Source organism: Ranitomeya imitator, chromosome 1 (assembly GCF_032444005.1).
Source record: "Ranitomeya imitator isolate aRanImi1 chromosome 1, aRanImi1.pri, whole genome shotgun sequence".
NCBI classification, from domain to species: Eukaryota; Metazoa; Chordata; class Amphibia; order Anura; family Dendrobatidae; genus Ranitomeya; species Ranitomeya imitator.
The window spans coordinates 423,078,362-423,105,829 of record NC_091282.1 but is presented as its reverse complement, the minus strand read 5'-3'; the positions used below and the strand labels follow the sequence as shown (position 1 = coordinate 423,105,829).

The 27,468-nt window shown below is 40.9% G+C and overlaps 1 protein-coding gene across 1 annotated transcript in view; it reads left to right on the top strand.

Moving 5' to 3' along the window:
- RORB (RAR related orphan receptor B) overlaps positions 1 to 27,468 on the top strand; it is a 352,234-nt gene that overhangs the window by 280,639 nt on the left and 44,127 nt on the right. Inside the window, exons 5-8 of the mRNA XM_069763311.1 lie at positions 8,311 to 8,432; positions 20,353 to 20,485; positions 22,938 to 23,045; positions 25,012 to 25,122. Coding sequence (XP_069619412.1) covers positions 8,311 to 8,432; positions 20,353 to 20,485; positions 22,938 to 23,045; positions 25,012 to 25,122 — 474 coding nt within the window. The remainder of the gene's footprint in view (positions 1 to 8,310; positions 8,433 to 20,352; positions 20,486 to 22,937; positions 23,046 to 25,011; positions 25,123 to 27,468) is intronic.

The window sequence follows — 27,468 nt, the reverse complement described above, 5'->3', positions numbered from 1 at the left end:
GCCAGACAAAAATGGAAAAGATCAGCAGAAACCCCAGCTATCAGTGCACAATTTTCTCAATGGCTGCTATAAACTACACCATTCTTTCAGCATTTTGAAAAACACCATTTTACAGTGGCATGTAAAAGTTTGCGCACCCCTCGTCAAAATTACTGTTATTGGTAACTCCTAAGCAAGATGAAGATGAAATAATCTCTAAAAGGCCTAAAGTTAAAGATGACACATTTACTTTGTATTTTGGCAATATATATATATATATATATATGTATATATATATTCATTTCTTACATTTTCAAAGTTACAAAAAGAAAAATAGGTCGATGTAAAAGTTTGGACGCCCTTGGAGATTTGTGTGCTAAGATAAATTTCAGACCTTAAGTAGCCTTGTTAAGGTTATGGCTTGTTCACTATAGTCGTTAGAAAAGGCAAGGTGACGAAAATTTCCCAGCTTTATAAAATCCCAGTCTCCTCTAACCTTATACCAAAAAACAGCAGCCATGGGTTCTTCTAAGCAGCTGCCTAGCACTCTGAAAATGGTACAGGCCCAGAAAGCAGGAGAAGGTTATAGGAAGATAGCAAAGCCTTTTCAAGTTTCCATTTTCTCATTTTTAAATGTAATTAAGAAATGTCAGTTAACAGGAACAGTGGAGGTCAAGATAAGGTCTGGAAGACCAAGCTAAATTTCAGTGAAAATTGGTATATTTAATATGTAAATTGCCTTTTCAGAGAGGAAGAACTCTATAGCGCCACCTGTTGGAAGCAGCAATCCTACAAGTCACTTGACCCTTTACCGAGTCTGGCAATATGTCATGGATAAAAGCCAATTTAGAATCTCAATTTGTAGGCATGGTGTTTAGGGGTATTGCCCCTTGTCAGAGCAAAGTATGAGAATTGATTGGGCTATATGATAGGCTCTGGACTGAGGTCTAAGGGGTAACGTTCCTCCCTGTGGAGATTGGCATGCCGGCTCTGGAATGACAATTTAAGGAGGCTAATTCACCGTGCAATGCCCCACTGGAAAATTTAGTATGCAGATTGCCTCTTCAGAGAGGAGGAGTACTTAAACTCTATAGCACCACCTGTTGGAAGCAGCAATCCTACTACTATCGACCCTTTAACAAATTTTCCAAGAAGTATGGATGAAAATCTTTCAAACAAGAATTGAAAGATTGCTGGCTGGCTATAAAAGGCATTTACAACCTGTAATACTTGCACATTTTGGTGCTACTAGGTACTAACCATGCGTGGTGCTCATACTTTTGCATCGGCTGATTTTCCTTTTTGTAAAAAGTTCCTGATGAAGGACTTGTTCCAAAACACGCGTTGGGGTGTGCGCTGCACTTGTCCTGCGAACCATACAGGTATTTTCCCCCATTTTGCCTCCTGCATATATTTTATAAGTGCATGCATATGTCTAACAACAGTGATATTCTTGGTATTTACGTGGTCTGTGTATGCCATTTACATTTTTTGTTGTGCCCTTGTTGACACTAGTTTCTTAAAGCAATCTTAACCAATCCACTATCTTTTTTCTGGCAATTTCATAGCCAGTTACCTGCCACCCATATGATCTGGCATGCTAACAGCACGGTTTTTGTATCTCAGCAGCAGGTATCCACATTGTTGGCGTTCATTATATCTGTCATTTGCTTACTCCTACTATGCTGGGTCCACGGATTATGCTATAATACATCTTACACTGATGGCATCTTTTGTGTCACTGTTGCTTGCACTGAGCATGATGTACGCATTGTTTTTTACCTGTGCAGTCCTTGACCTACTATTATTTTTTATCACTTTTTGTACATTTTATATGACAGTGCTGGCACACTTCTTCAGCAGTGCCACCATCTACCTTGTCTGCTCAACAGAGGTATTTTATCTTTAGCAACCTATGTTCCAGACTTTCTTTTTGACCATATGATTGGTAATTTCCTTTTTTTTTGGTTATAAGTGCTTTTAGAGGCAATTTATACCTCAAAGCAAAAAATGTAAATGAATTTGCCACAAAAGTGTAGAAAAACAAAGGAACATTGGGGAAGATTTACAAATCAAGCTTTTTCAGAAATGAAGTATACTTCCATCTTTGGATTCAAAAGACTAATGGCATGTGTACATGATCTGTTTTAGACGCCGGCTTACCGTCCTTGATTTGTGTGAAGAAGATGATGGCAGTGTTTTTCCTGAGGCTTTTTTTTGGTTATTCTTCTGTGGCGGCAATTGTTTTTTAACATTATGTATTCAATAGGGAGCAGCGTCCAAGCAGTAGCCACGTGAAGAATGGTCAGGACACTTCTTCTAAACGCTTTATGGCTTTCGAAGCCTGAAGTGGTTAAAAGACGAACATATGCACTGTAAGGGCTTTATTAGGTGGGTTCCCGAGCGGACCGCCTATAAAAGATGTTGTGTGCACATACCCCAAGGGCGATATGCTTTTAAGCACTGTAGTTCTTTTGTGTTCGGTAATATTGGCTGAAATCAGCTGTCATGTTCTAAAAGCTATGCTCATCTAATCCTCCGGTCACATATATCAGTGTTCATGTACAGTATACTCATGAATGGAGTCTAGTGGGGTAGACAGAGTGTCTGCCAGCAGGACAGAATTTGATTCTTATTCCCTCCACCTTTTTCAAAACATTTCCATGAGATCCAAGAGGTACAAACGAAGCCTCATTTACCAGGTCTTCTGCTGCAAATCAGTGTACGCTCAAATCTCTGCTCTTTCATCCTTATCAATAAACATGAGATAGCGGATAACTTGTTGAATGTCTATGCATTGTTACGAACAGAACAGGTTGGCTCCGCTGCAGAAAATGTGCCAAAACAAGAACTTAAGTCAAATGGGAATATTCTACAGTATTTGGCATCCAAATTCATTCACTGTATGCCTTCCTTTGTATAAGTTATATTAGCCTTTATGTAGTAAAATGTAAAATGTGTTTCCATGTCTAAACAATGGGTAAAACAAATGGGTTCCCCCAGAAGAGTATCACATTTGCTATGAGGAAGAGATACTGTAAATAGCTTCATTGACGTCATGTAAGACGCTGCGAATAAGCAATGCCTATCATTTGTGCTGTATCTTAGTCAATTTTGATAAAATTCAATATTTTCTTTTATGGCAACAAGTAATTTGTTGTTGGATATACAGCTCTGCCAAAAATTAAGAGACCACCACAACAAAACCCTGTCATGGGCAGCCCAATCTCCAGACCTGAACCCCATGAAACCCTCTGGAATGTAACCAAGACGATGATGGATAGTCACAAGCCATCAACCAAAGAAGAACTACTTAAATTTTTGCGCCAGAAGCAGAGGGAAAGACTAGTGGAAAGCATGCAAAGACGCATGAAAGCTGTGATTAAAAATCATGGTTATTCCACAAAATATTGATTTCTGAACTCTTCCTGAGTTAAAACATTAGTATTGTTGTTTCTAAATGATTATAAACTTTTTTTCTTTGCATTATTTGAGGTCTGAAAGCACTGTTTTTTTTTTAATTGATTTTGACCACTTCTCCTTTTCAGAAAAAAATTACAAAAATTATTGCTTGGAATTTCGGAGACATGTTGTCAGAAGTTTATAGAATAAAAGAACAATTTACATTTTACTCAAAAATATACCTATAAAGAGAAAAATCAGACAAACTGAACATTTTGCAGTGGTCTCTTAATTTTTGCCAGAGCTGTATGTTTCTTATGACACTTGATTTTTTTGTATTTTTTAACACACACATTATTGTGGGGTGACAAAGGCTCATTGTTGGTACAATCAGGCAAACAAAAATGCTGCAGTTTTTGTGTATGGGAATGATAATAATAATAATAATAATTTTTATTTATATAGCGCCAACATATTCCGCAGCGCTTTACAAATTATAGAGGGGACTTGCACAGACAATAGACATTACAGCATAACAGAAATACAGTTCAAAACAGATACCAGGAGGAGTGAGGGCCCTGCTCGCAAGCTTACAAACTATGAGGAAAAGGGGAGACACGAGAGGTGGATGGTAACAATGATAAAGATAGCCGTTCACCATACACTGGTTTCTCTGTCATTCCCATAGACAATAATGGAGTAACGAGGCCGATGTGCTCCATTTGGTTGTCATGCTTTGTGCAATGCAGTCACAACAGCCTGCGCCTGCGCCTATCCTTCCTTGTAATGTGCTTCAGGAAATTTTAGGAAAAGAAAACCTCCAAAAACTCCTCAAAAACTTCTGAAGCAATTTCTGGTTGACAAGCCGATCATATTTAAATGCCTCACATACTTTGTCTGCACATAGCCTTACACCATTACCAGATTTTTTGAAATAAAGGAACTGAGGACATCACAATCACAATTTTTTCATTACAAAGCTGCCATTAGGGGAAGCAAAGTGAGGATGGCTTCATACAGGCCAACAAACTCAATACTAGGTGCAGAAATGTATGTACAATAATAAAAATAATAAAAATAATTATGTATAATAATAAAAATATTATAATATGAGCAAATTTGTTTGAGTGACCCTGAATTCTCCTTACATTTTTCAATTATTTGTATTTTGATACCTTTTGAGACAAGCTAAACAGTTAAAGAAATAAAATAGTAGTCACCTCACTGCTCACCTGTCCGCCAACCCCTCAGTCCACCATCAAGTCCTTGGATCTCTTCTTTTCCCCATGTCCCATTGTGCTCAATCTCTTCAGAAACTTCATTCCAGTCCAGAATTTTGGGCAGGACAAGGCCTCTGATGTCACTGTATACCGTGCTGCCACAGCGAACGCCATGATGTCATATTGCTCATCTCACTGACTCATAGCACAGTGCATGGTAAGTCTGCCAGAGGCCTTATCAAGCCATGAGCCAGGGCCAGGAGTGATGAAGACTGTAAGGAATGCAAGCGCTGGGAAGGAGAAAAAAATATGTATATGTGCATACATAGAAATAACACATATATCAACTTCAAAATGATTGTGTATTTATCAGCCTGAAGTAGGACATTCAGTTTGTAATAAAACAGTGTGATTATCCAATTCATCTGAAGAAGACTTGCAGAAATGTGAGTTTTAGGCCGCAATTCATCAAAGCTATAAAGCCAGAAATCTGGCATAAAAAGATATGAAAAGTCACAACATTTTTCCACAAAAAGTTTCCAACTTTTGGCATTCTCACTCCACTTTTGCCTACCTCCACCACAGTGGATGGAGCTGGGGTTAAGCATTGATGCCACAGCTCATCTAATTGATGGTGAACTTTGGCATACCTTATGCCAGAAAGCTTACTCCAGTCACTGACTAGAGTAACATTTGTGGCGAGGCACATGGAGATGCATGCCACTTCTCAGACGCTCCTGATTTATTAATAGTTATCTGCCTCTTAATGAGTCAGGAGCGTCTGACTCCATCACACGCCTTTCATCAAGACCAGCTTGAAAATTGTTAGTCTTGATGAATAGGACCCTTAATTATTATAAGCCAGTTGAGTATGCTTGAATAAAATACCCACTAGTTTTGGTCGAACAAGAAACTATAGTTACGACTATCAGGAGTTTAGTTCTTAGGCCGGTGTCACACTAGAGAGTTTTTCGGATGTTTGAGAGGCGCAAAAACTACGCATTGCACACGGACCAATGATTCTCTATGGGGCAGCTCCTATCTGCCGTATATTTCGCAGCTGTATTTCATGGGCATAGAAAATCGCAGCATGCTGCGTTTGTCAGCATATTGCGCAAAAAATCTGCCAATGAAAGTCTATGGGGCGAGAAAAATACGGATTACGCAAGGACCATCAGTGTGACTTGCAAGAAATACGCAGCGGTGTTCTATAGAAAAGCCGGTAATTCAGTACGGTGTACAGTAAAATCACACTGACAGGTTAGAATAGAATAGATAGAATAAATGTCTACACATAGTATAGGTACATATATATATATATGTCATTGAGACACATATATATATTTAATCTTTAATACAGAGCTAGATAGCATAAAAGTCGGTAATTCAATTGCCGGCTTTTGCTATCTCATTATCAAACCTGACAGGATATGAGACATGGTTTACATACAGTAAACCATTTCATATCCCTTATTTTTTTTACATATTCCTCACTAGTAATGTTAGTAGAGTGTGTGTGCAAAATTTGGGGGCTCTAGCTGTTAAAATAAAGGGTTAAATCATGGAAAAACGATATTATTCCCCAGTCTTTCCCACTCTGGCGGAGAAAATTGCGCGGGAGCCCACGCCAGTTTTTTCTGTGATTTAACCCTTTATTTTCACAGATAGAGCCCCCAAATTTTGCACACACACTCTACTAACATCATTGATGAGGAATATGTAAAAAAATAAGGGATATGAAATGGTTTACTGTATGTAAACCATGTCTCATATCCTGTTGGGTTTGATAATGAGATAGCAAAATCCGGCAATTGATTTACTGGCTTTTAAGCTATCTAGCGCTGTATGAAATATATATATATATATTTATATATATATATATATATATATATATATATATATAGACTGTATATACGTCTTCAATATTTGAGAAAATCTCGCAGTACGGATGCCATACGGATTACATACAGAGGTTTACATGCTCAAAATACGCAGCCACACCTTGCCTACGGATGACGTACGGATCACTGTTTTGGGATAATTTCTGCGTATTACACCTGTAAAAAAATGGACCGTATTTCCCTACGCTGAGCGTGACTCCGACCTTATAATGAGGATTATTTTTATTTCATGTGTCTTTTTTACAATATAATGTTTGGGTATCTACATCAGAAAGTAAAAAATGCATTAGAGAACAGAGTGATCCACTAAATTTATACCCATAGATTATAAGAGGTACATTTTTGCTCATTCTCCAAAAAAGATATTATAGAATCAATTTACCTGTTATTTGGATAGTTTGATTGAAGAATTACATGTTTAAAGTTTATTTTTTATATATTTAAGGGACCAGTTATGTCACTCTTTTTCTTAATTTTGAGAAATTTCCATCCAAAGGTTTTGCTTATTACCAGGCAAAATGATAAATATCGTAAATAGTAATACATTCTAACAGGTGGAAAAAGGGACCATGATAGCTATCAATATGATAATAATAATATTAGGTCAATGCTACAATCTGAGATTTACAAACCCCATGTTTAAAACAAATAAATCATTAGAAAATAGACAGTATGTCCTCTTTACTATTGTCTTAATACTTAATATACTTCTAAAATACACTTTTAGAAAATTTTATGATTTAAAGCCAAAGGAAGTCCAGGAATTTTTCATTTTTGTACCTTCATTATTTCCTTCACTTTTTCCAAGGGCCATATCTTTTATTATCCGTCTTCATAGCTGTATGATGACTTGTTTTTTGCAGGACAAGTTATAGTTTTGAGTGACACCATTCATTTCATCATATAATGTACTAAAAAATGGGAGGAAAAATTCCAAGTGCAATGAAATTTAAAAAAAAATTAAACCATAAATATCTAATTACGGTATTTTGGTTTTGTTTTTATACCTTTCATTATGCAATAAAAATGACCTGGCAATATGATTTTTCAGATCAGTCAGATAACAGCAAAACCAAACTTGTCCAGTTTTTTTTTTGTTATTTTAGTTGTGAAAATAAATTCTAAAATTTGTTTAAAAAAAAGTTTTTGTCAACATATTCTGAAACCCGTAATTTTATATTTTGTTAACCCAGACTTTTTGAGCCATGACAATGGCAGATATCTTTATTCATTTAATTTTTTTTTAGTTTATTTAATAGAGGGAAGGGTGATGATTGGGATTTTTATATATATATTTATATCTTTTTTTAATTTATTTGTTTTAGTCGCCTTTGGGGACTTGAACTTCTAGTTGCCCGATCGCTTATATTATACATTTTTACCATAGTATTGCAATATATAGGGAAATTGTGGCCTCCTAAGGAGCTTAGTTTGTAGCTGAGCTTCATAAAGGGACTAACATGACGGTTACGGGGGCCATGGCAGTTACCAGGGTTACCAGGGCAGGCTCAGCTCCTAAGACTGCTTCATACATTCCTCTTCGAACCATGGCAAAAATGTATGTCATAAGCAGTTAAGGGGTTAATTACTCATACAAGTTACTCAACTTCATTCATAATCATCTGTTATGAAAGTCTATATACAACTTTACAGACAGTTTATGATACAGAGGTAATCATGAACACGTTACTGTAGTCTTAGATACAGTATACAATTGATTTCTTTTGCCACAGGATAATGACATTGATTTTTTTTGCACATATTTGTATAGTACTTATTTGATTTGTATAATTATATCATTTTCACAGATCGAGTTGCACAAAATATCATAAAGTCCCATTTGGAGACATGTCAGTACACAGTGGACGAGCTTCATCAATTAGCTTGGCAGACTCATTCTTATGAAGAAATTAAAATATACCAGAGCAAGGTATGGTATAAATTACTCTAATATCACTTAGGCAGCGTTCACACAAACAATGTCGTTTTGGTCCAAACACGTGCAGTTTTTATTGCTTTCCACAGGTTGTCCAGTACCAAAAACAAACTCATAAGCATAAATCCTGAGCCTTGTCCAGGCACTAACTAAACAGAACAGACCCTGGCTACTTGCACACAGCTGAGCAAACCCCAGTTCGGTCAAATTGTCCATAGCAACTACTAATACTTGCGGTTCTCTGCACAAGACCTGTGCCTTCAATCACTATCATGTACAGTATGCCTTTGCTGGCTCACCAGAACAGATTACAGTCCATTCTCCTGGACCAGACTTCATACACTGAAGAGGCACGATCCCAGCAGTATCACCTGCAGCCTGAGCTCCAGCAGGTCCCACCATCAAACAGAAGTGTTCAAGTCCAGGCACAGTTACATAGTTACACTGAACAGGCTGTAGCTTCCACCCGGTTTTCTGCAGCTCTCACAAACAGACTGCTAAGTGCAGTTTCCATTCAGAGAGAGAACGCGGCATATGTCTCTCTCAGCTACAGTTCACATTTTGGTCAATCACTCACCAGAAGCACATTTGACTTTGCTTCATCCAGAAGACTGACACTCCCTTAGGAGACTGCCACTTCAAGAAGCTACTTCCTGCTTCTTAGAGAAACCCTGCAGGTGCATCTAATCAAGATCTTGAAGAGCTGGGACTTAACCCTCTCCTTCCCAGTTATGCTACATATCCCCCCTCTTCTCAAAGCCAAAGGCTGGGTACCATCTGCCTACCCACAATGCCAACAGTCACTACCAAAACTGATTATTGTCTTCCAGCTTCTAGCAAACACCATTCACACATAGTTCTGCTATCTACAGTATATACAAAGAGCTCAGCTATCTACAGACCACAAGCAATGCTCTGCTACCTACAACCTACATAGTACACACAGGCTCTGCTGACTGCACATCATGCATGCAGAATTACACACTGTCCAGTCCTCTGCACTGTCCTACACATTGCTGTATGCAGTCCACCCTGTGTACATTACCAGACATCATGTACACATCACCACACATTATGTGATCTTGTCACCACACATCATGTGACCTTGTCACCACAGGCGACTCCTGGATGTAGACCGGACTACTGGGCGCTACCAATTCAGCTCACAAGTCCCGTGACATGCAACAAGTCTTTGACTACTCCCACTCTGTTACTCCCACTCTGTGGGACACTGCACCACAGTCTGTGCATATGTCGACTTGGGCCATGGGATAGTTCTTGGCATCGCCATCGATACACCTTTCCCCAACCCCCAGGACTAGCAAGGGTCACCAAACTCTCTGAGTTCTGAAGTTCCATCACTTGGACATTGTTCCACAGTCACCTGGCACTCTTGAGGTCCCTAACAAAGATAAGTAACAGCACTGCAGGAAGGGTAGGTAAAGTAGGAGTTGCGCCGACCAATGTTGCAGTCCACTGGCCCCAGCATTGTAGACATCAGTTCGCCTCCTTACAGCTCCATTTAAAAAGACGGCTCCCAGCTCTCAACACTCCCATGATTTGCACCAGTGATGCCATAACACCGCAAGAATGTCATCACCAGACAGGACAGTTCCTTCATGCTTTCAGACCGTGTCTGAGGCCTCCTTTATCCAGAATATAGAATCTTTACACTGCAATTACCTGTGCTCTCTAGGACTTCGTACCCACATTTCATCCACCAATTGTAGGAGTTCACTCTCTCTGGTAGGCTTTAGGCATTAAGCCTTAGGGCTCATACTCACTTGCGAGCAACTCGGATGAGTCTCACACGGCAGTACCCGGCATTGCACCCGGCACTCAGGAGCGGAGCATGCGGCCGCATGCTCTGATCTGAGTGCCAGGTGCAGTGTCGGGTATTGCCATGCGAGACTCATCCAAGTTGTTTGCAAGTGAGTATGAGCCCTTAGAAAGCAAGCTTTTAAACAAGCAATGCAGTTTTGGTCCAAACACATGTAATATGTATTGCTTTCCCCAGGTTGCCCAGCATCAAAAACAAGCTGATAAACATAAATCAATAGCCATGGCTTTGTGCTAACTAAGCAAAACATCCTGGCTACTCCTACACGGCTATGCTAGCTCCAGCTAGGTCAAACATAGTGGCCATAGTAATCACTGATACTTGTAGTTCTCTGTACACAAACTGTAAATTTAATCATGATCACATATGTCAATGCGGGCTCACCTGCACAAATTACAGTCCATTCTCCCGAAGCAGAATTCATGCACAAGAGAGGCACGATCCCACCAGTCATGGTATCCCCCTCAAGCCTGAGCTTCAGCAGCTCCCAATGCCAAACAGAAGAGTTCAACTCCGGGCACAGTTCACACTGAACAGGCTGCAGCTTCTTTATGGCTTTGTGCAGCTCTCACAGACTGCTTAGTGCATTTCTCTCTCACAGCTATAGTTCACTCTTCATTAGCACACTTGATTCTGCTTCATTCAGCAATCAGCAGACTGCCACTCCATGAAGCTACTTCCTGCTTCTTAGAGAAACCCTGCAGGTGTATCTAATCAAGAGCTTGCAAAGCTGGGATTTAACCCTGTAGTTCCCAACTATGATAATATATATAATATATATATTTATATATCGTATATATTAGCGTATAAGTTGACTCGAGTATAAGCCAAGGTACCTAATTTTGCCACGAAAAACTGGGAAAACTTATTGACTCGAGTATAAGCAGGGTATGCATGGTTCCCTCATCCCTATCCTGGTATGCATGGCTCCTTATCCCATCCTTGTCTGCATGGCTCCCCATCCTTGTCCTTGTATGCATGACTCCTCATCCCTCTCCTTGTATGCATGGTTCCCCATCCCTGTCCTTGTCTGCATGGCTCCCCATCTCTGTCCTTGTATGCATGGCTCCCCATCCCTGTCCTTGTATGCATAGCTCCCCATCCCTGTCCTCATATGCATGGCTCCCCATCCCTGTCCTTGTATGCATGGTTCCCCATCCCTGTCCTTGTCTGCATGGCTCCCCATCCCTGTCCTTGTATGCATGGCTCCCCATCCCTGTCCTTGTATGCATGGCTCCCCATCCTTGTCCTTGTATGCATAGCTCCCCATCCCTGTCCTCATATGCATGGCTCCCCATCCCTGTCCTTGTATGCATGGTTCCCCCATCCCTGTCCTTGTCTGCATGGCTCCCCATCCCTGTCCTTGTATGCATGGCTCCCCATCCCTGTCCTTGTATTCATGGCTCCTTATCCCCTATCCCTGTATGCATGGCTCTAGTTCCCATCCCTATTAAAAAAAAAACCACATCCTACTTACCTTCCCTGCACGCCCTCACAGCATCTCATTCCGGTGCCAGAAGCTCTTTCGGCCGAGCAATCACGTGTCGCCGCTGATTAAGGTAATGAATATTCATTACTTTTATGAACGGGCACCCAGGGGAGCCCGAATGCTGCTGGAAGCCGGCGGCTGCGGCTGTAACTATGTGCGCTATAAGAGAAATGAATATTCACTGCTAGTGCAGTGAATATTCATATCTCTTTAGCAGCAGGCACAGGCTTTAGCCGCAGCTGCCGACTCCTGTGACCCGCTGCTCGCCCACTCCCTCTCCCCCGCTGTCTTCTGGGACAATGGCTTGTGTATATGCCGAGGGGGGGCGTTTTCAGCACACAAAAAATGTGCTGAAAAATTTGGCTTATACACGAGTATATATGGTAGATATATATCTATATATATAGGTATATATATACACAGTATACAGTGCAGACTCAAAATTTGGACACCTTCTCATTTAAAGATTTTTCTGTATTTTCTTGACTATGAAAATTGTATTTTCACATTGAAGGCATCAAAACTATGAATTAACATAGAAGCAGAGGTGACTCTTGGTCTTCCTTTCCTGGAGCGGTCCTCATGTGATCCAGTTTCTTTGTAGCGCTTGATGGCTTTTGCAACTGCACTTGGGGACACTTTCAAAGTTTTCCCAATTTTTCAGACTGACTGACCTTCATTTCTTAAAGTAATGATGGCCACTCATTTTTCTTTACTTAGCTGCTTTTTTCTTGCCATAATACAAATTCTAACAGTCTATTCAGTAGGACTATCAGCTGTGTATCCACCAGACTTCTGCACAACACAACTGATGGTCCCAACCCCATTTATAAGGCAAGAAATACCACTTATTAAACCTGACAGGGCACACCTGTGAAGTGAAAACCATTTCCGGTGACTACCTCTTGAAGCTCATCAAGAGAATGCCAAAAGTGTGCAAAGCAGTTATTAAAGCAAAAGGTGGCTACTTTGAAGAACCTAGAATATAAGACATATTTTCAGTTGTTTCACACTTTTTTGTTAAGTATATAATACCACATGTGTTAATGCATAGTTTTGATGACTTCAGTGTGAATTTACAATTTTCATAGTCTTGAAAATACAGAAAAATCTTTAAATGAGAAGGTGTGTCCAAATGTTTGGTCTGTACTATATATATATGTACATATAGTTACATACATAGATATACTGTATACTCTCATACATACAATCTATATATACCCATGAGTGTGCCTATTGCCAGCTTTTCAGCAAAGCTCTATAATGTGCCCAATTCACGACACCAGTAAAGTTGCCATGGTGAATTGCACTCTTCTTGACAGTTATGTCAATTGTAAAATATCAAGGCCCATAAGGCTTTCTGAGAAATCTTCAGAATCCAAACCCACTGAGAATGTCACATTGCATCTATGTATATTTGACTAACCAGCATCCATCTCCTCAGTATATTCACGTTTACAACAGACCAATAAATCAGGTTTATAAACATGTAGGAGAAAGTCAGGCTCTTATTCTGGCGGAGAGGGGATTCTGATTTAAAGAAGACCTCCAGACAAATCTTATATTTTTATATATATACATAGATATATCTTCTGCACCATGATACACATTTATCCCTGAGATCTATTCACTGACAATAGCATGCATAATGTGACCCCTTTATTCTGCATATTGGACATTTTGGGACCGTTCTACTCTTATCCTTAAGGCTCATACTCGCATGCGAGAAACTTGGATGAGCCTCGCACGTCAATACCTGGCACTGCACACGGTACTCGGATTGGAGCGTGCGGCCGCGTAGCAATACATGTAGCCACACTCTCCGCTCCTGAGTGCCGGGTGCAGTGCCGGGTATTGATGTGCGAGACTCATCCAAGTTTCTTGCATGTGAGTATGAGCCCTTAAAGTGTTTGCCCCATTCAAAGATTATTCCTCCCTAGATTCAGGGACACAAAAAAAACTGATCTATTACTCTTGGGGTCTCTGCCTCTCTCTGCTGCAGCAGTGATGTCACTGAGCCTAGTGGTCCTGCTGATGTAGATGCCACAAGCAGCTGAGCTCAGTGATTAGCTGCTGCATTGGTAAGGTGATGTCACCGCTGCAGACAATCAACATAGGCAGGATCAGCTGTGAGAGGCCGTGCTGAAACCCAAAAGGGTGAGTTAGAGCAAAGGTTTTTGGATGGGGGTTGTATTTTTGAGCCAATGGGGCACTAATCTTCTGAAATGTAACAACCTGCTTTGTAGAATAATAGCAAAGGGATACAGAAATGTGGTAAATACACCAGTATACAGGGGTCATTTTGTAGCTCTTTTCAGAACACAGTTTATTGATCCGCTGAGGGGGTACCGGGCCTCATTCAACAGATCCAACTATGTAAGGAGACTTGTTTTCAAGACAATGCTCTGTGGGTGAAAATAATGTGCAAAGAAACTCAGATCAATAAAACAAGAGACCCTTTTGTAGACAGCACTATATCAGTCTTTTAGCTGTTATGTAGGCAATCCAGTGACACAGTGTGCCAGCAATCAGAGCACATACAGTGATTTGATAATAACCCAAAAACAATAGAACGAGCTCTGAGACGTGGAATCTCTGTAGACCGCAATACCTGAACCTATCCTAAACACAACTAAAGGCAGCTGTGGATTGCGCCTGTCACTACCTATGCAACTCGGCACAGCCTGAGGAGCTGACTAGCCTGAAGATAGAAAAACAAGCCTGACTTGCCTCAGAGAAATACCCCAAAGGAAAAGGCAGCCCCCCACATATAATGACTGTTAGCAAGATGAAAAGACAAACGTAGGGATGAAATAGATTCAGCAAAGTGAGGCCCGATATTCTAGATAGAGCGAGGATAGCAAAGAGAACTTTGCAGTCTACAAAAAACACTAAAGCAAAAAACCACGCAAAGGGGGCAAAAAGACCCACCGTGCCGAACTAACGGCACGGCGGTGCACCCTTTGCGTCTCAGAGCTTCCAGCAAAAACGAATAGACAAGCTGGACAGAAAAAGTAGCAACAAAAACAAAGAAACACTTATCTAAGCAGAGCAGCTGGCCACAGGAAAGATCCAGAAGCTCAGGTCCAACACTGGAACATTGACAAGGAGCAAGGAAGACAGAATCAGGTGGAGTTAAATAACAAAGCAGCCAACGAGCTCACCAAAACACCTGAGGGAGGAAGCTCAGAAGCTGCAGTACCACTTGTGACCACAGGAGTGAATTCAGCCACAGAATTCACAACAGTACCCCCCCCTTGAGGAGGGGTCACCGAACCCTCACCAGAGCCCCCAGGCCGACCAGGATGAGCCACATGAAAGGCACGAACAAGATCTGGAGCATGGACATCAGAGGCAAAAACCCAGGAATTATCTTCCTGAGCATAACCCTTCCATTTAACCAGATACTGGAGTTTCCGTCTAGAAACACGAGAATCCAAAATTTTCTCCACAATATACTCCAATTCCGCCTCCACCAAAACCGGGGCAGGAGGTTCAACAGATGGAACCATAGGTGCCACGTATCCCCGCAACAACGACCTATGGAATACATTATGTATGGAAAAGGAGTCTGGGAGGGTCAGACGAAAAGACACAGGATTGAGAATCTCAGAAATCCTATACGGACCAATAAAACGAGGTTTAAATTTAGGAGAGGAAACCTTCATAGGAATATGACAAGAAGATAACCAAACCAGATCCCCAACACGAAGTCGGGGACCCACACAGCGTCTGCGATTAGCGAAAAGTTGAGCCTTCTCCTGGGACAAGGCCAAATTGTCCACTACCTGAGTCCAGATCTGCTGCAACCTGTCCACCACAGAATCCACACCAGGACAGTCCGAAGACTCAACCTGTCCTGAAGAGAAACGAGGATGGAACCCAGAATTGCAGAAAAATGGAGAGACCAAGGTAGCCGAGCTGGCCCGATTATTAAGGGCGAACTCAGCCAACGGCAAAAAGGACACCCAATCATCCTGGTCTGCAGAAACAAAACATCTCAGATATGTCTCCAAGGTCTGATTGGTTCGTTCGGTCTGGCCATTAGTCTGAGGATGGAAAGCCGAGGAAAAAGACAGGTCAATGCCCATCCTGCCACAAAAGGCTCGCCAAAACCTCGAAACAAACTGGGAACCTCTGTCAGAAACAATATTCTCAGGAATGCCATGCAAACGAACCACATGCTGGAAGAACAAAGGCACCAAATCAGAGGAGGAAGGCAATTTAACCAAGGGCACCAGATGGACCATTTTAGAAAAGCGATCACAGACCACCCAAATGACTGACATCTTTTGAGAAACGGGAAGGTCAGAAATGAAATCCATCGAAATATGTGTCCAAGGCCTCTTTGGGACCGGCAAGGGCAAAAGCAACCCACTGGCACGTGAACAGCAGGGCTTAGCCCTAGCACAAATCCCACAGGACTGCACAAAAGTACGTACATCCCGTGACAGAGATGGCCACCAGAAGGATCTAGCCACTAACTCTCTGGTACCAAATATTCCAGGATGACCAGCCAACACCGAACAATGAAGTTCAGAGATAACTTTAGTAGTCCACCTATCAGGGACGAACAGTTTCTCCGCCGGACAACTATCAGGTTTATTCGCCTGAAATTTTTGCAACACTCGCCGCAAATCAGGGGAGATGGCAGACACAATGACTCCTTCCTTGAGGATACTCGCCGGCTCAGATGAACCCGGAGAGTCGGGCACAAAACTCCTAGACAGAGCATCCGCCTTCACATTTTTAGAGCCCGGAAGGTACGAAATCACAAAATCGAAGCGGGCAAAAAATAACGACCAACGGGCCTGTCTAGGATTCAAGCGCTTGGCAGACTCGAGATAAGTAAGGTTCTTATGATCAGTCAATACCACCATGCGATGCTTAGCTCTTTCAAGCCAATGACGCCACTCCTCGAATGCCCACTTCATGGCCAGCAACTCTCGGTTGCCCACATCATAATTACGTTCAGCAGCCGAAAACTTCCTGGAAAAGAAAGCACATGGTTTCAACACTGAGCAACCAGAACCTCTCTGTGACAAAACAGCCCCTGCTCCAATCTCAGAAGCATCAACCTCGACCTGGAACGGAAGAGAAACATCTGGTTGACACAACACAGGGGCAGAACAAAAACGATGCTTCAACTCCTGAAAAGCTTCCACAGCAGCAGAAGACCAATTAACCAAATCAGCACCCTTCTTGGTCAAATCGGTCAATGGTTTGGCAATGCTAGAAAAATTACAGATGAAGCGACGATAAAAATTAGCAAAGCCCAGGAATTTTTGCAGACTTTTCAGAGATGTCGGCTGAGTCCAATCCTGGATGGCTTGGACCTTAACCGGATCCATCTCGATAGTAGAAGGGGAAAAGATGAACCCCAAAAATGAAACTTTCTGCACACCGAAAAGACACTTTGATCCCTTCACAAACAAAGAATTAGCACGCAGGACCTGGAAAACCATTCTGACCTGCTTCACATGAGAGTCCCAATCATCTGAGAAGATCAAAATGTCATCCAAGTAAACAATCAGGAATTTATCCAGATACTCACGGAAGATGTCATGCATAAAAGACTGAAACACAGATGGAGCATTGGCAAGTCCGAACGGCATCACTAGATACTCAAAATGACCCTCGGGCGTATTAAATGCAGTTTTCCATTCATCTCCTTGCCTGATTCTCACCAGATTATACGCACCACGAAGATCTATCTTAGTGAACCAACTAGCCCCCTTAATCCAAGCAAACAAGTCAGATAACAATGGCAAGGGATACTGAAATTTAACAGTGATCTTATTAAGAAGGCGGTAATCAATACATGGTCTCAGCGAACCATCCTTCTTGGCTACAAAAAAGAACCCTGCTCCCAGTGGTGATGACGATGGGCGAATATGTCCCTTCTCCAGGGATTCCTTCACATAACTGCGCATAGCGGAGTGTTCAGGCACAGATAAATTAAATAATCGACCTTTAGGGAATTTACTACCAGGAATCAAATTGATAGCACAATCACAATCCCTATGCGGAGGTAGGGCATCGGACTTGGGCTCTTCAAATACATCCTGATAATCAGACAAGAACTCTGGGACCTCAGAAGGAGTGGATGACGAAATAGACAAAAATGGAACATCACCATGTACCCCCTGACAACCCCAGCTGGATACCGACATAGAGTTCCAATCCAATACTGGATTATGGGTTTGCAGCCATGGCAACCCCAACACGACCACATCATGCAGATTATGTAGCACCAGAAAGCGAATAACTTCCTTATGTGCAGGAGCCATGCACATGGTCAGCTGGGTCCAGTACTGAGGTTTATTCTTGGCCAAAGGTGTAGCATCAATTCCTCTCAACGGAATAGGACACCGCAAAGGCTCCAAGAAAAACCCACAACGTTTAGCATAATCCAAATCCATCAGATTCAGGGCAGCGCCTGAATCCACAAACGCCATGACAGAATACGATGACAAAGAGCATATCAAGGTAATGGACAGAAGGAATTTGGATTGTACAGTACCAATGACGGCAGACCTATCGAACCGCTTAGTGCGCTTAGGACAATCAGAAATAGCATGAGGGGAATCACCACAGTAGAAACACAGACCATTCAGACGTCTGTGTTCTTGCCGTTCAACTCTGGTCATAGTCCTATCGCACTGCATAGGCTCAGGTTTAATCTTAGACAATATCGCCAAATGGTGCACAGATTTACGCTCGCGCAAGCGTCGACCGATTTGAATGGCCAAAGACATAGACTCATTCAAACCAGCAGGCATAGGAAAACCCACCATGACATCCTTAAGAGCCTCAGAGAGACCCTTTCTGAACAAAGCTGCCAGCGCAGATTCATTCCACAGAGTGAGTACAGACCACTTCCTAAATTTCTGACAATATACTTCTATATCATCCTGACCCTGGCACAAAGCCAGCAAATTTTTCTCAGCCTGATCCACTGAATTAGGCTCATCGTAAAGCAATCCGAGCGCCAGGAAAAACGCATTTACATTACTCAATGCAGGGTCTCCTGGCGCAAGAGAAAATGCCCAGTCCTGATGGTCGCCGCGCAAAAAAGAAATAATAATCAAAACCTGTTGAATAGGATTACCAGAAGAATGAGGTTTCAAGGCCAGAAATAGCTTACAATTATTTTTGAAATTAAGAAACTTAGTTCTATCACCAAAAAACAAATCAGGAATAGGAATTCTTGGTTCTAACATAGATTTCTGATCAATAGTATCTTGAATCCTTTGTACATTTGTAACGAGATTATCCATTGAAGAGCACAGACCCTGAATATCCATGTCCACACCTGTGTCCTGAAACACCCAAATGTCTAGGGGAAAAAAAAGACTGAACACAGAGCTGAGAAAAAAAAATGATGTCAGAACTTCTTTTTTCCCTCTATTGAGAATCATTAGGTTGGCTCCTTGTACAGTTATGTAGGCAATCCAGTGACACAGTGTGCCAGCAATCAGAGCACATACAGTGATTTGATAATAACCCAAAAACAATAGAACGAGCTCTGAGACGTGGAATCTCTGTAGACCGCAATACCTGAACCTATCCTAAACACAACTAAAGGCAGCTGTGGATTGCGCCTGTCATTACCTATGCAACTCGGCACCGCCTGAGGAGCTGACTAGCCTGAAGATAGAAAAACAAGCCTGACTTGCCTCAGAGAAATACCCCAAAGGAAAAGGCAGCCCCCCACATATAATGACTGTTAGCAAGATGAAAAGACAAACGTAGGGATGAAATAGATTCAGCAAAGTGAGGCCCGATATTCTAGATAGAGCGAGGATAGCAAAGAGAACTTTGCAGTCTACAAAAAACCCTAAAGCAAAAAACCACGCAAAGGGGGCAAAAAGACCCACCGTGCCGAACTAACGGCACGGCGGTGCACCGTTTGCGTCTCAGAGCTTCCAGCAAAAACAAATAGACAAGCTGGACAGAAAAAGTAGCAACAAAAGCAAAGAAACACTTATCTAAGCAGAGCAGCAGGCCACAGGAAAGATCCAGAAGCTCAGGTCCAACACTGGAACATTGACAAGGAGCAAGGAAGACAGAATCAGGTGGAGTTAAATAACAAAGCAGCCAACGAGCTCACCAAAACACCTGAGGGAGGAAGCTCAGAAGCTGCAGTACCACTTGTGACCACAGGAGTGAATTCAGCCACAGAATTCACAACATTTAGCCCCTTATTAATATAGCGATTATACTAGACAACTGAATGTGATGCCTAAACACAGCTCACAGGTGCCCTCATTGAACTGACCAAATTATGTATATAGACATTTTTCAAAGCAATGCTCTATGGTAAAATAATGTTAAAATAACTCATACCAGCCAACCAGTGACATATTTGTAGATAGCAGTGTTCCAGGATTTTTGCCCTTCATCAGTACATAGCAGGAATGAGGCTTAGATGCAGTCTGGGGAAGAGACCCAACTAACTAAGGAGACTTATTTTCATAGTAATGATTTATTGGAAAAAATCTGCAAAGTAACTAATATTAGCTAAACCAGAGACCCATATGGGGTGACTTTACGCTTCTAACTAATACACATTTGTATTGCAGTCGAGAGAAGCTTTGTGGCAACAGTGTGCCATCCAGATCACCCATGCAATACAGTACGTTGTGGAGTTTGCAAAGCGAATAACCGGCTTTATGGAACTTTGTCAGAATGATCAAATATTGCTACTTAAGTCAGGTAAGAAGATGGCTGTTTTTCTCATTTGTGTTTCCGATGACTCTGTGTTATGTACCGGTCATTTGTTAGACATTTGTTGGACATGCTAGTATTTTATGTCTTTATCTCTTGCCTGTTGCTGCAGCAATATGTGCATTTAACAATATCTAAACATATAGAAACAATGTCTGAGAACAATTAATTAGTCTAAACTAAGGCGCTCTTTTATGGTATGCCGAATGTAATGAGACACTTGGCCAGATATCTCGTAGACATCAACAAAATCTTCTTTCCTCTGGAACCCTGCAATGCTGACAGTAGTAATAGCACACGGAGGCGGTGATCTACTGTATATTGAGCTATAATAAGCGATTAAGTCTTAGAAAGTTTAATTTTCATGAAATTGTTGAAATTATTCATAAAATGTTGTGTGTAACATGGGCAAAAGGGACTGATCGTCTGAAATGCCTCTTTGGAGAAAGGTCATATCCTACTCATCTCCACAGAACGTTAAACAGCTTGTTGCAATAATTATTCGTGTTTTTCTGAATATGACATTAATATTGCAGACTGCACAACGCTCGGCCGTACTTCATGTTTATAATTATTGGAGCCGTAGCTGGACATAGCATGGCTTTTATACAAAATAATAATACTTCCATATTCATTGTTTGTTCCAAAGCAGAATATTTATACAAGTGCATGATAAGGGGTCTCTTGTCAGTGATAGATTAACAGTAGCAAGAGAAGGATAATACATATACCTTATAAAATTAGTGCTCTAAAGGTCACCATTCACATTACATAGCTGTTGGCCGAACGATCAATCTCCCCTGATTCCCCTATACATGTTCTTTACAAGTACTGCAATACTTAAAGGGGTTATCTCAACTTTTGAAATTGATAAAAATGCCAACTACGGTACTTTTAAAAACACGCAACTTTGCAACTTACCTCTTGTTAAAAAATGATCTCTATTCTCAAAAACACAGGAATGTTTAATATAGCTTACTCCTCATTGCAAACCAGAGGTGGCCAGTTTCCTTGACAAGGTGCACACTTGCAAGCTATTTGCTGCTCAGCTTGCAAAGGCAGCTCTGAAGCTCTGAAGCTGGAAGTCTCCTACCCGTTGCACTCTACCACTTCTACATTCTCCAGAGGCATAGCTGTCTCTGCTTGCAGTATGGGAAAGCGCATCGTTTGGACAGACGGCGCCAGCAAGTCTCTAATGTGAATTGTCAATCCTAGGGCTCGCTCACACTGGCGTATAATATAGAGGAGGGCAATGAGTGAAAATCTTGCATTGCACTCTGACCTATCTTATTCAATGAGGCAGAGCAGATCTATTACATTTTTTCTCATGCCGACCTGGCATGGAAAAAAAATCTCAGCATGCTGCGAATGGCAGAATATCTCACACGGCGTGTACCCATTCCGGTTATTGGGTGTGTGCAAAACATTGGACTGCAATGGAGAAGATGGTGAAATTAAGTTCTCCTTAATCTCTTTACTTGTGATATGATTACCGCATGTGAGAGGACGGTATCACAGTAGCGTGACACTCGGCTCACGCTCATAGCAGAGTTTAAACTGAGTGTCATTACCATATCACATCTTATGCTCTCACATCGGATGCTATACGCTAATGTGACAGCGGCTTTAAAGAGCTAGTAGGAAGCCATGAAGCAAATGAGTGGTGCCATCCTGAAGGAAGAACTCAAGACAACCCCTTTAATAAAGCAATTTTTGCTTGTGTGGATGAGTCTGATACTGCAGCTAACTCTCTTACATGTGGCTGAGATGCAAGATTTCTTAAGAGGTGGAGGGTTCTTCAGTGGAGGGTTCACTCAGCTTTTGCAGACAATTACATAGTTATTAAGGTTGAAGGAAGACTTTAAGTCCATCTAGTTGAACCCATAGCCTAACCTAACATGCCCTAACATGTTGATTCAGAGGAAGGCAAAAAAAACCCATGTGGCAAAGAGTAAGCTCCACATTGGGGAAAAAAATTCCTTCCCGACTCCACATACGGCAATCAGACTAAATCTCTGGATCAACGCCCTATCAAGGAATCTAGTGTATACAGTATATCCTGTAACATTATACTTTTCCAGAAAGGTATCCAGTCCCCTCTTAAATTTAAGTAATGAATCACTCATTACAACATCATACGGCAGACCAATGCTTGGTTAATTCACAAATCTAAAATTCAAAACAGTTATAGACTATATGGTCAACTAAAAAAAAGAACAAAAATATACACTACTCCATAGGTAAGAGAAGATCCTAAAACAATAGTTCACCCATTCAAAGTCTGTTCTTAAATTATAAACATAATTTGTTTCTACTTAAAGTAAATAAAGAAAAGTTATATTTTAGGTACTTATAGGCACAATCCAGGGAAAGATAGGCCTGGTGTGGTGCCCATTACGGTACCAATGTATTTAATCTTCTGTGTTTTTTCATTTGCCAGGCTGTTTGGAAGTAGTTCTAGTAAGAATGTGCCGTGCCTTCAATCCATTAAACAACACTGTTCTTTTTGAAGGAAAATATGGAGGGATGCAGATGTTCAAGTCATTAGGTAACTGGTTATTTGTACATATTTATGTATTGGTAACATTATGTTTTCTTAATATTTATACCATAACTGGAAAAAGAAGGGCTAAATAAAGTAATCATTTTAAATAAATGGGCAGAATGGTAAAAAAAGAAAATATTTGCATCTGACCTGTAAGCTTTTTGACTGCAATCATTCCAATTTATGTTGTCATTTTGTTACATTACAGAAGAGGTATCTAAACGTACAATATGTTTCAGATGTGACATTTTTTTTCCAACATTTTGTTTAACATTTCAAGCTTTAGTGAGCATGATTCAACCAACATGCCATGATTGCACTGTATTCACATACCCACTTTATTCTACATTTTGTGTACCAGCTGGCCTAACCTATCAGTTTCAAATCTTACTTCCATGGACAAGCTATACAGAAGCCACTCTGCTTAGCAGAATCCATGACTTCCCTGCTTTTGCATCATTTAAAGGGAATCTGTCAGCAGGTTTTTTGCATGCAATCTGAAAACAACAGGAAATAGAGGCTGAAACACAGAATTCAGGGATGTGTCATTTGTCAAAGTACCTACTGCTGTTTACTAAGTGTGAAGTATTTATCACTAATTGATTAACATTGCTGGACTAGCCAACGCCCCCTCCTGTGATAAGCAGCTCACTGTCTATGGACTTTGTACACAAAAAGCCTGGGATGGGCGGAGTTAGCTTTCTCAGCTGTGCTTCATTCTAAATCTAAAAGCTGTAATTGTGTCAGAATGATACATAATTGGATTCAGCTTTTCTTTACCTACATTAGGCTGCTCTCAGATGAGTTTGCTAAAACCTGCTGACAGATTCCCTTTAAAGGGATCCTATCACACGATTCATGTTGCCCAAACTATTAGAACCTGCCACTTCAGATAAAATATTGTCAGATAAAATATAGTTAGAAGATCCCAGTGCCACTCCAGATGATTGATCGGTCTGTTGCTATGAGGAAAGACTTGTCAATCACCTGGAGCAGTGCTGGGAGATTCTAACTATACGCTTTGACTTTGTAAAGAAAAATAAGGTGAACACACAGAGAATCAGTCAAAAAGTGCACCATGGTAGTATCCATAACTTATATCATAGTTGGCTGAAGTGACCAGTCATGGGGGTTTCCATAAAGTACTGTGAGAGCCCATTTACTACCAAAATCCTTCCCTTCATTAGTCCGATGACCGACACTTGTAAGTGAGAAATCAAACCAGATCACACTTTTGACTTTGAACTGTCAGTCAACTTGGCTATCAATGCCACTGTTGGGAACAAATCAGCAGCACTGGATCAGGGGCAGATGTGTCTGTGACACCAGCCTCATGAATGTGTCAAATGTCTAGTCACATTAGTGTGACCAAGTTTGCCCTATATGAATTTAGGGATCACATTAAATATAAATGTTATTCTGTTAATGATTTTTTTGCCAACACTTTTGCATAGCTGATGATAGGTCACAAAAAATATCATTGATATTATTTGAGAACCCAGTTATACCCCATATTTTTTGGAAAGCTATTAGATGTCATCCTCAGGGCTTTAGTCATAATCCTCAGTGCAACCCTGCACATGCACTTCTGGTGTACACTAGGCGATTGTGTAAAGCCTTCACATTTCCTACATGCATTATTATCATACTAATTATCATTTCAATTATTCAGTCAATTACACTGGAATCAAAGCACTGCTCAACAGAGCTACGCGTTCATGAGTAAATATTACCGCTGCTAAAAGAATATAACATAGACATTAAATAAACTGGGTTTTAAAAGACAATTAGATTTAGCCTTTTTATTCTCTCTCTCCACATGATGTTGATTGAAAATCTGAAATTTTAACTAACCGCGATAGTATTTTCTACTAGCACCTGTTTCCCTGGCAGGACTACAGGCTGCGTTCCAAGTAGAATTGAACAGTGATTAGCATCTAGTTCTCACTCTGCTTTGCTTGGCCTGCAGGTTCGGATGATTTAGTGAATGAAGCATTCGACTTTGCGAAGAGTTTGTGTTCACTTCAGCTGACGGAGGAGGAAATTGCCTTGTTTTCTGCGGCTGTACTGATATCACCAGGTACTCATTCTGATCTCTTAACCCCAAAAATTGTCTTGTTTATGTGTTAATCAAAGTATAATAAATTCTCAGTAGCATCCACTGGTTTCCTTGAGACAAAAACATGCTAATGTAGCTAATAATATCTGCCAGTAATAGGAAAGTTTAAAATTAGTATGAACTGTCAGTCATATGCTGTGTCACCTCTGTGGGTCACAGTGGGGTTACCCACTACCAAGCAGAGTCCATACATATTGATAGATGTGCTCCAAAACTACTGGTTGCACCACATTCAGGTTGTCCTTTCTTTATTTTTATCTTTCTGTGTCTAACCTTTCCCTTTTGGGACAAGTTACTGAAGACTGAGTCAAGCAGAGACTGTAGGCTTGCATAACAACATATTTTAGTATTTTTATGAGTCCATGATCCGTCTTAATTCACTGATCAAAATGTGCTGTGGTTCCCTTTATATACCAGGATACACTTAACATACGTCTCATCAAATGAACATCATTAGATTTAGCAACTGGACCCACCAGCAAATGAACATATTATAATGTTTAAGTAAGGACTTGATAGTGATACATGAACACCCCAAGCGAAGGAAGAGTATTACTTATGTTTGTATATATAAATGCAGATTACTCAGATTGTATATCGAGGATGATACTCCCCTACATACTGGTGCTGGTTCATGCCCCACCAACCTCATAATCAGTGGCGTAACTAGAGTACGATGAGCCCCGGTTCAAAATTTTAACCTGGGCCCCCTCTACCTACCCCCGCATGTTGGTCAGATGTAAGAGCCTTTGTGGCATTCTAAATCCTATAAGGACATAAACTTTGCCCCCCTCTCCATTACGTAGTAATGTCTCCATATTGGGCTCCTTCCTGGTGTACATGTCCTCCATTCTGGGCCCATTTTGGTATATATGTTCCCCGTCCTGTTATATATGTCACTCCTCCTGGCCCCAGCCTGGTATATATGTTCCAAACCCCAGCCTGGTATATATGTTCCAAATCTTGGTATATGTTCCCCTTTCTGGGCCTCATAATGGTATTTATGTTCCCCATCCTGACATATATGTCCCTTATCCTGGTATATATATCCCCCATCCTGGTATATATGTTCTTTATCATGGGCCCCATCCTGGTATATATAATCCCCATCCTGGTATATATTTCCCTTATCCTGAACTCCATCCTGATATAAATATCCCCCATCCTGGTATATATGTTTTCCATCCTGGGCCCACCCTGGTATATGTCCCCCATCCTGGTATGTATCCTCCCTCCTGGGATACATCCCCTTTTCTGCTGCTGTTATTATTTATATTGAATTATTTATATAATCAATCCTAATTAATTTCACTCTGTTCCCCCGCCATGCGGCGTCCTCTTCTGACTCCAGCAGCTGACTTCAACTTGGAAGCAACAGGAGAGTATGACATCACTGCAGTGTACCCATGAGCTCAGCTGCTAGCCTCTGAATGACCAGCAGCATGTATCGCAGCGCACGGACCCAGCAGGTCTCTGCACCTCAATACACTCAGCTGAATATGCGTCCGTGGCATCGTGAATGGAATGCTTGTGCGGGCTAAAATAGAAGGACTGGATCTTATGATCATGGATCTTTCTATCATAATAAAGACCAGAATCTTCAAGTGATAGCAAGCACCGTATTCTAGGTGAAATATTTGGGGTGAGAACTCGTTTAACCCCCTAGTGACTGAGCCAATTTTGACCTTAATGACCACACCACATTTTTTAATTCTGACCAGTGTCACTTTATAAATCACTATATGGGCGATCAAAAGTAAAAAATAATCCCCAAAAAAGTGGTACTTAAAAAATGCTTTTTATTGATACAATAATTAAAAACATACAAAAAGAAAGGTTTAGATCCATTGAAAGAGGGACCTCAATGCCATAGGATATTCCAAACCAGTGACCCAATATAGTGTACAAATATAGTGATTTATGTATTCTCTAAGTGGTGCAGAGCCCGATTGCTGTATGGGTTTTTGACATTTGGGGCATTTTTTTGTGAATTAAATACTGTCACTTTATGTTGTAACTCTGGAACGGATTCCACTGATTCTGAGAATATTTTTTATGACATATCGTACTTCAAGACAGTGATAAAATTTCTTCGATATGACTTGCGTTTATATATGAAGATATTGGATATTTGGTGAAAAATTAGAAAATTTTGCCATTTTCCAAATTTAATTCTTATGCCTTTAAATCAGATCTGTCACACAAAATAGTTACTAAATACCATTTCCCACATGTCTACTTTACATCAATTTTTGAAAAAAACAAATTTTTGTTAGGAAGTTAGAAGTGTTAAAAGTTGACCAGCGA